General features: G+C 41.8%; 1 protein-coding gene across 1 annotated transcript; it reads right to left on the bottom strand.

Annotated features, from left to right (window-relative positions):
• Window positions 1-467: 467 nt before the first annotated feature.
• On the bottom strand, window positions 468-9,854 carry slc6a1a (solute carrier family 6 member 1a). Its single transcript, XM_076740078.1, has 15 exons — window positions 9,532-9,854; window positions 8,083-8,466; window positions 7,704-7,835; window positions 7,413-7,513; window positions 7,113-7,222; window positions 6,834-6,966; window positions 6,009-6,143; window positions 5,807-5,910; window positions 5,038-5,162; window positions 4,760-4,872; window positions 3,936-4,067; window positions 3,614-3,716; window positions 3,197-3,297; window positions 2,866-3,033; window positions 468-2,764 (listed from the first exon to the last, which is right to left on the bottom strand). The coding sequence occupies exons 2-15, from the start codon at window positions 8,312-8,314 to the stop codon at window positions 2,315-2,317; spliced, it is 2,139 nt and encodes a 712-aa protein (XP_076596193.1). The 5' UTR covers window positions 8,315-8,466; window positions 9,532-9,854; the 3' UTR covers window positions 468-2,314.
• Window positions 9,855-10,069: the final 215 nt, after the last annotated feature.

The following is a 10,069-nucleotide window of genomic DNA, read 5'->3' as shown; positions in this document are numbered from 1 at the left end:
TTTGATGTTTTCTTTTCTTTTTTTTTTTTTTAATAATAATGTTTAGTTCTTTTTTTTTTTTTTTTTTTTTTTAACCCCCTTGGTAGCGTTAAGCTGGATGCCATCTTCGCCCAGAACTACTGAAGAGTGGTTCTGTGTAATTTTCCATGTCCCACCTGGCCTCATTCTAACTAAACAAAAACACGAATCCTTCCACACAACACTTTGTGCTTCTTTTCCACGTAATCCCTGCTTGTATTTTTCATTGGTCTCACATTTCTCTATATCTATTGACTAGAAATACTCCACAGACAACAAGAGGGATTATCTGCAAGAGAGGGAACAGTAGCCAATTACTACAGGAGGATTCAGCAGCAGCATACATCTTTTGATAGGATAGTGGGGTTGACCTAATTTCCTGATAACAGTGTCGAAAAGCACGGCGCTGCTGCTCTAAACACACATGCTATAAGGGACATATGCCAGGCTTGTATTGTATTTATATTTTCTATAATTCTTTATTTTTTCAGTCTTTTTCTGTTTGTATAACATAACAATCGTGCTTTATCATGTGACACCATTTAGATACATATCATGTTTATATTATGTTTTACATTAGGCAGTGAGACAGTTAAAAATATACAAAACAATATTGTTTTACTAGACATAGTTTCTATTTTTAATATAATCGTCAGTATCTTCATTGTCATCGTCATTTCGTATATTTCTGTAAGATATGTGCTTTAGCTTCTGTGATCAAAATATTATTGCAGAAAACAGCAACTCCATTTTTTCAACATTTAGACAATAACTTCCAATGTAATACAGACATTCACAGTTACATGTTTTACACAGTACAGTTTTACAACAAAGTTCCAGAGAAAACTGTGGTAGAGTAACTTTATACAAAATTCACAGGACATGAACTGTAGCCATTTCACGTTTTCGCTCAGTTGTTTTGCTTTTCAAAGTAAACATGTTCTGTTCGTCCAGATGCCTTTCACAGTAGCTGCCATAGAAGCAAACTAACATTGTCCTAACACGCCATGGCAAAAGTCTGGGGAAATTAAAGCTTTGTGCTTTTCACTAGTAAAGCAAAGACAACATAAACAAAAAGAGAAACAGACCACTTGCTGACTGGCCTGCACTTATACATCTACATATGTATTGCTGAATACATATTGATCAAACTATAATTGATCATTACACATAAAGAAAAAGTCATGACTGCAGTTTAACACAGAGTTGGTCCAGGTTGTTGTGCTAGCATACAGAGTTGTATTTTGTAGTTCTGCCCAGTCATGTAAACAGACTATGGCTTAGTTGAAATTGGTGTACTGGCTTAAGGCCGTCTCTGTTCTTCTTCTTCTTCTTCTTTTTTTTTTTTTTTCTTGTTTGTCAGGAGACATTTCAGAAATTTTTCACTGATGTTCCTGAGGAAAGCATGCAAAACGTAAACAGGATTGACTGTCAGCATTGAGGGATAGTCGATGTTCGTGGATCACTTTTCTAACCCTGTGCTTTTTTTTTTTTTTCGTACGTCTTTGTACCCTGTGCTTTGCCAACCGAACACTAAATGGCATAGTTTTTGCTTGTGTCTGCCTATTGATTTTGGTCCTCCATCACAACACATATAGTATAAAACATCCTAAAAATAATTCTAAAAATGTTTCGATCACATAAAAGTTTTCCCTTTTTTTTTTTAATGAAAAAAAAAGGAAGGAAAAATAACAGTCTCTCTCACACACAAAATCTTTTGCAACAAATACTGGTTTGCTCCAGAGCTCCTAAACATGAACTTCTTATTGGCATTGTGCTTACTCAGAGCTCCTCGTTTGCCTTGTGGCCTGTAGTTTACCTCACAGAGTGCAACATTTGGAAAAGAGACAACTGTGTGAGGTTTAGTAAACATCCACAATAAAATTGACGCCATCCCTTGCACTCTTCAATGATGTCAATTTTGTTCACTACTTCATCTACTATATTCACACGGTATTTACTTGATTCATGAAGATATTAAACAAATCTCTAATCTAGATCTCTATGTTTTTTTCTTTTCTCACAGTATTACACAGTATGTTTACATTTTTTTTATTCAGATTTATGGTTGTATTTGCGAACACTAACAGTCTTTGATATTGTTTTCAGAATGCAAACCAACAATAAGACATCATTGGCTTGGTTTTACAAATGCAGAAAAACTAAACATGGTTTGAAAATCGGTTTTGATCACATATTGCCCCTGGAGGTAGGTGAATCAATTAAAATCTTGGAAGTCCTTTGTAATGTTCTCTTTTGTCTACATGTACATGCTCCATGAGGGTTTCTTTGTTGTCTACACGTTGGCCTCGGCATTGGTCAGGTTAGAGGTCGGGCTTGTTGGGTTCGGGGGGTTAACGGGCTCCGTTGGGCTTGCTGGGTTGGGCGGTGGGCTGGTTGGGCTAACAGTTGTGGTGGTGGGGTTTGCCGGACTGGCCGTGGTGGTGGTGGTGGTGGTGGTGACGGTGGGGGTGGGACTAGTCGCTGGGTTCACCGGGCTAGCGGCGGTGGCTGGATTTGCTGGCGGAGGGGCCGGGTTAGCGGGGGTCACGGGGCTGGTTGAGTTGACAGGAGCCGGACTGGTGGGGCTGGAGGGGTTTGCTGGAGCTGGGTTGGCAGGGCTAGCCGGATTGGCTGGATTGGCAGGGCTGGAGAGGTTGGCGGTGTTGGTTTCCGCCTGCTGCTCGGGTCCATTCTCCTGAGGTCGCCTGACAACCGCAGGAGGCTGAAGCATTATCCGAAGTCGCTGCGAGAGAAACACAACACAAATGAATTTCATAAGAGAAGAGGAGTGTCGGTTCCAGACAGAAACACGTCATCTGGCGCAACAGGCAATTCACTACTTACCTCTTTGTAAGTGCCCTTGAGTCCCAGATACATATAGATCATGTATCCTGGTATGAGAACCATGGAGGACAGCGCCATGAGCCAGCCCACTCCCTGACCCCAGCCTGGGAACACATAGTCTCCCATTTTGAGGGGAACCATTTGTACAGCGCTGAACAAGAACACCCCCTGTGGGAGACATGAGACGCTTTATGCATCCTGACACCACTGACTACAGGCAGCACTGTCTCAGCCTGACATGGCTGCAGGCAGATAATATTGACTTTATTTATTGTTTCATTTTTCATGTCATGACTTTAGATGTACTGTTGTATTAGTTGGGAGTACTCACGGCAACAATGAGAGGGGTGAACACGACCCAGCACATCTTCCACCATATACAGGGCTTGTAGCCAATCATTTCCTGGATGTTGTCGTAGAACTTGTTCACACCTGCGAGACAAATGAATCTATGATCAAAATATTCATATCCAATTTATTTCAATTTGCTGCTGGTCTGCCATGCATGGTGATGAGCAGGGTGAGGCGGAACACACGAGCGCTCATGACCTTGAGGCTGAACGGCGTTTCAAGCTGCGCGAGTATCTCTGGATAGGTGTGCCGTTTCCTAACCTTCAGATTTACTCCCACCTTTCATACATGTGATATTTCACTACCTTCATTTGTTTAATTGGGAGGAAAAATACACATTTCGCATGATGATTTGGCTCCATTTTGAAATATTGCATGAAGCACTGATGATACACACCGTAGCACCAGGATATAGAGATGCATTCAAAGAAGACCAAGAACAGCAGACACATCCCACTGGCAGAGTAGTAGTCAAACAGCTTGAACACATAGAGTCCACCCTGGTTGCAGAAAAAATGAGAAGTGTTATTAAAAGACTCCTTGTGCAGATGCAGAATAATATACTCTGGTACTGTATTTGATGCCATTAGGAGAACCAATCAAAATTTAAATTGCCTCTCGCCCACTACATGCATGGATTTTACTTTTAATCTTTTAATGACATCTTTCAGTGCTATTACTCATTTGTCTAATCTTGTGCCACTGCCGCCCCGCTGTACCTGTGTGATGTTTGAAAGTCCGATCACATAGGACACCATACAGACGACTGCAATGAAGAGCTCTCGTCTGCCCCGAAGAGTTCTGGGAAATTCATCCACCAGAGCGGTGATGAAGCCTTCAACGGTGCAGAACTGAAGGACAGAATCGTAGAAACAGCATTAAGCTTAAGTGTGAATTTGTGCGTCATTTGCATCTGCTGTGTCTTCTTTGACACAAATGCGTTTTTAATATGGACAGTGCATTTATCCTTTTTTTTGTGGCATGTGGAGGACTGTGAATGTTTTGCTGAATGTGTTCTTCAGCAAAGAAGTTTTATTTTAGTAGTTAGGCTGACTGATGATGAGAAATGACAAAGAATTGCAGTGTGCACCAAACCATGGGACAAAAACACTAACGTAATCTTCTGAATGACCAAGCATCCACTTCTTGGAGGCCATTTTGGTAATAGCTCTGTTATGCAAAAGCTCAATTGCTATGACATTTAGAGTAAAGTTATAATTTATATTTTTTTTACTTTGAAGAGCTGGTGGTCATAACCTGTGTATAGCTGCATGTATACATCTTTTTTCTAGTCGCTGTGGCCTTATTTGAACCCAAATACATGCAAAAGAAAGAAACCCAGACAGTGAAACCTGCGGGCACATAGAGGTGATAAAGTTGCATTAAAAAGACTTGACAGCTGATGTCAAAGCTCAGCTATATCTGTCCACAAGAAGCAAATTGCATGCTTATCATGCAGAGAGCAGGGGTGAGCTGCATGATATGTACCTGCAATTTAAATATTTAGGTCAGCCCATGAGCAGATCATCTCCAAGCCCCTTACCTGGCTGTCTATCCCCAGCATGAGCAGCATGGAGAAGAACAGAATGGCCCAGAGAGGAGACACAGGCAACTGGGTTACAGCCTCTGGGTAGGCCAGGAAAGCTAAGCCAGGACCTGGATAGTAAATAGAAAAATCATATTTCATCAGGGTTATTCTCATAGCGCACATATTCACATAGAAGTGATGACAAAAGCTATGTTTAGCAGTCAGTCTCAATGACAGTGCAGCTTTTTTTTTGTACTATTACAGAAGAAGGCATATATGCAATCCGTAGTTACCTGAAGCTGCTACGTCGGCAATGTCTTTCTTCGTCACGTGTGCCATGAAGCCGACAATAGAGAAGATTACAAAGCCAGCAAACATGCTGGTACATGAGTTGATGCAGCACACAATGACAGAGTCTCTGGGGAGAGGAAATATAAAATAGGCCTGTTGTCAAAGATTGAAGTTGACTCGTTTTCTTTTTCTGTATTAAGCTTCCCTCCAAACAGAAGACACTGAGATCTGAAAGAGTAGCTGAGAGCATGCATCACTGCTATTAATTCCGTTTGATCGTATTTATTTTTTGTTTAGAAAAGACTTGAACTCATTTCATTGAAGAATTCATGACAAACGCTAAAAATTCTTCCATCTTTCGTACAGATACAGATGTAGAACGGTGGATCCATTTGAAACAAGGACACAAAATGAATGCAACTGTTTTTATGTAACTGATTGTTTATGTGACCCAGAACTATGGGGCTGCTGGAGAAAACACTCAGGCTTTGCAATCATAGTTGTTTTTTTTACCCCAGCACACACCGACAGCAAGAAACATCCTTCTCCTTAGACTGTTATTGTGTAGCAACTCGCATTAATAAGATCCTTTAAGGGCTCTTCAAGCATCCTTGAATAATGTCTTTAATATGGGCGTATAACACAGCAAAATAGCAGCAATTTCATCATGCCATTTTCAGCTATTACAATTTTCTCTGACATATTACATTCAGCAGCATTCTGTGTCTGTCTCGTAGACTACCTCTATTCATGAGTTATCACTGGTCTTACCTGTAAACATTGTTATTGAAAGGGTTATAGCTGCCCAGAGCTATAAGTGACCCCAATCCCAATCCATAAGAGAAAAATATCTGGGTAGCTGCATCCAGCCATACCTGACAAAGGAACAGAAACATTTAGCTGCGTGAGGTCGAGCTCTGCTCACTCAGCCGTGCAGTGCATAGGTTTGAGTCACACAATAAGGTGCCATTACCTCTGATTCTTTGAGTTTTTCAAAGTCAGGGGTGATATAGAACAGAATTCCCTCTTTAGCTCCAGGTAGAGTCACCCCACGGATGAAGAGAATGAACAGCATGAAGTAGGGATATGTAGCAGAGAAGTAAACGACCTATAAAATGTGAGACAGTTATCAGCAGGGAGACACCGATGCTTCTTAAGTAAATTCATGCTGCATACAGATAATTGCACACAGTAAATTTGGAATGCACATGCAAAGACTTTCTAGATTTATTTTCTTCTGTCTCTTCCGGACAAGAAAAAAAAAAAAAAAACACATAAAGAGACCAAATATTCAGCAAAGGAATCACTGCAGCTTCACTTTGAATGTCTGTGTGCATTCATGACACTGTGCAAGCAATTTGTGGGCAAAATGTGCAGGGGGGTGGGGTATTTTGTAACCAAAACAAATTTTATTTGCCACGCTCACGTGATGCACTAGACTTTCGAAATGTGGCACCACAAGGGAGGGAAAACTGCTCCAAGTGAAGGGAGAGGACAAAACCAGATTGTAGCGTATGGCTGTTTGTTGCTCCTCCTATCATGAATCCACACTCAGTGTAGACACTGTGTCAGGAGAATTGGAATTAGAGGAGCCACCATGAGGCAGAGTAGGATTAGTGAACATGAGTGTTTGATGTGTCCTCTCTTATTCTAAATCTGGACAATGCTGACTGTCATCTAAATGATTGATGAGGTGATATTACACTGATAAATACTGCATAGCTGTCACACACTACTCCTTATTGGTACCCAGCACAGCATGAAAGGAATGGATACCCAAATCTGGCAAACATCTTACCTTCCCTGTCCAGCTAACCCCTTTCCAGATACAGAAGTACACAAGGACCCAGGCGATGGCCAATGTAATTGCCAGTGGCACTCGAATCTGGCCTGGTTTTTCCAAGCCTTCGGTCATTTCATGCATGTTGCGCCTGTAAGTCAGAGCGAGTAACAACAAGACTATTATACACACAGAGAAATAAGCATGGAGGGGAGGCTGTCTTTTATGTATCTTGGGGATGCATGCAGGATACTTTAAAGCTCTGCTGTTGAAAGCAAAAGGCAGTCAATATCTTACTCCCAAAACTCCACCACTGCACTGGTGAGATTGGTGGTATCTGCAATTGAGTGGTTTGTATAACATTTCTCTGTGTTCCATGGATTGTTACATGAGCTCCATGGAAGTTCCTGTAAAAAAATAAAAATAAAATAAAAATTACGGTGCTTTTTTCCCCCTCTCCTCCTTGACACATTTATGGATTTTAAATTTCTTACAGGTAGCACAGGCTACAATTCCTCCTGAACTGATATAACAACCTTGACCCTATGCTGGTTTTGGCTTTTTATGAAACACGTGAGTACACTGCGTGATACTTACAGTGGTGAAGGAGTTGTACAGGTAGTAAATGGCCCAAGCAATGATTACAATGTAGTAAATGTTAAGCCAGAAGGACAGGACAGCTGCTGCAAGGCCCACACCTATCATACAGAAATGAATTAGGCAGTGTAGTAAAACTATCATTATATATGTGTATTTTCTGGCCTCCATAAATCCTGATAGTCAAAATCATTTCTGTGAAAGCACCCAACACCACAAATATTTTCACTTCACACAGGCCTGCTATCAAGACACAACTGTCCAGAAATATGTAGTTGGAGTGAGGTGTACCTTTAAACATAGGAGCCAGTTTCCACACACCAAGCCCTCCAATTGAGGTGTATTGACCAAGGGAGCATTCCAGTAGAAACAAGGGGACTCCAGCAAATATGAGGGTCAAAAAATAGGGAATCAAGAAGGCTCCTGGATGAACAAAAGTAGATCAAGTTACACATTTTTTTTTAAAAAAGGACCCATCTTAGGCTAAAACTGCACTGACGCATTACTCAAAAACCAAAGCACAACGCCAATTAATTAGGGTTGCAAATGTGGGTGATATTCATTCTGGTCATGTAATGGACACGGTCAATTAGACGAGCTCGACTATGTGCATCGTGGAGCTGAATGGGCCGTGCAGTTTGCTTAAATTAGCTGTGAAAATATTGTTTACCTCCACCGTTTTTTCCACAGAGATAGGGAAATCTCCATACGTTCCCCAGTCCAATTGCATAACCCACACACGACAGGAGAAAATCAAATTTTCCCCCCCATGTTTCTCTATCAGGCAATTCCTTTTTCTGCTTTTCGGGTTTCACGTCCAGTGACTTGGGCTTGTCATTATTAGTGGCCACCTCGTTCAGTTCTGTGACTTGTCCATCCGTTTTGGTGCCGTTCGTCGCCATGTCTCTGGATTTGGCAGAGGTCCTGGCAGTCGGACGGGAGGCTTCAGCACCAGTCCACGTAGACAGCAGCTTCGCGGTTTTTAGACCTAACCTTTGGACCAAATGTCTGGAGATGAAGCCTGTGCACACACGGCTCGTCAGTCTCCGTTAACCTGGAATCGTGAATAGAGCATTTGGTCGGTTTTTCAGGAGGCGCTGAAAATGTGGTTACTTGTGAAGCAAATATGGACAAATCTTTGAATTACGCTCATTTACTCCTCAGCAGGTGCAATAAAACAACATCAATGAAATTAAAATGCACACTGTTTTACTGAAATATGCGTTCAAAACGCAGACTAGAGCATCTCATGAACATTTGGCTGCCTGACAAATATTTTCATTCATATCCGACTCAACAAACACCAAAAGCCATCGATGGCAAAGTCATGTTGTTGTTGGACTCCCATAACTAAAACACACTCGACAGATTGCGCGTAAATTAACAGCAGCCAAATCCAAATCAGCACACGCAATAGGCTAAACAAAGTGTGCAATTAAATAAGCCAAAAAAAAGACAAGAAAAGAAAAGAAAACGGCAAATTTCTATGACTAACACCAACGAGAAACGAAAACTTTAAGACAAATTACAGGATCCAAAACATGCTCTTCAAGCGCAAGACGCACCGTAGCAATAGCAAATATCCTATGAGAATTAAGCATAATGAAGTCCACCAATTGCCACCTGCAGATTCTCCTAACAGTTATCCACATACAGAATTGCAAGCAGCAGGGACACAGAGAGGTCTCAAACAAACTGGAACACAAAACGCACAGTGGAGACAAAGGGATGTCCAATGCGTAAAAGCTTTACGCATCAGGCTGCACAAACAGCCAACCCATTCTATCCGGTTAATTAAGAACCAAACGCGTTAATAAACGCACGAGAATGCGTCTCCACACTTGCGCCATTCAGCAGACTAGCAAACAGCAATCAATTCTGCATTTAATTGCCTATAGCATGTAGGTGCACAGCGCATCATGCAGTCGTTACATTGACCCCAGCAACATATTGACAGTCTCATTCACAATTTAATCACACTCGCAGTCGCTGCAAAGACAAAAGGGAAAAAAAAAAAAAAAACACGAATCATGCGCTAGCCACACTCGTTTGTTTAAGGGTTCAAACACGCACACACACGCACAGGCAGACGCGAGAATTCAGCTCCCAGTTTACTCACAATGAATGTGGGATCTGTGCCGCCGAGGATACGCTGCCTGCCACGAATCTCGAAACGAGGTATCCGTAGATTCCTCCCGTGGATAAAGTTGTAAACTCCCAATATTTCTTGCAACATAAATAGATTTTACTTCCATTAAAAGACTTAAAGGGACCGTGCAGCGTTAGAGGTGTCCAAGCAGGAGCTGTCCAGCGGGGAGCAGTGCTGAAGACCAGGAGGAGGAAGAGGAGGAAGAGGAGGAGGAGGAGGAGGCTGAATCAACACGGGCAGCAGCCGCTTCGCCTTGTGCGACTGTCTAACATCAACAACCAGAGACTCAACTCCCATCTACACAGCCTCAATGTCATCTCAAAGTCGCCCCCCCCCCCCCCCCCCATCCTCATCCATAGGCTGCACTAACATCGCACTTGCAGCCTGTTTGTTTTTTAATAATTCAATTTGTTTGACTCTTAACCTCCATTTTAAACACCAATAATGAGATATTCACATTTTTTTTGCCACGTCCTTCATAAATAGGCAAGCAAGTTTTATAATTCAT

This window comes from Chaetodon auriga, chromosome 10, assembly GCF_051107435.1.
Source record: "Chaetodon auriga isolate fChaAug3 chromosome 10, fChaAug3.hap1, whole genome shotgun sequence".
In the NCBI taxonomy this organism is placed as follows: Eukaryota; Metazoa; Chordata; class Actinopteri; order Chaetodontiformes; family Chaetodontidae; genus Chaetodon; species Chaetodon auriga.
The sequence above is the reverse complement of the archived record's forward strand: the minus strand, read 5'-3'. Positions and strand labels throughout refer to the sequence as shown.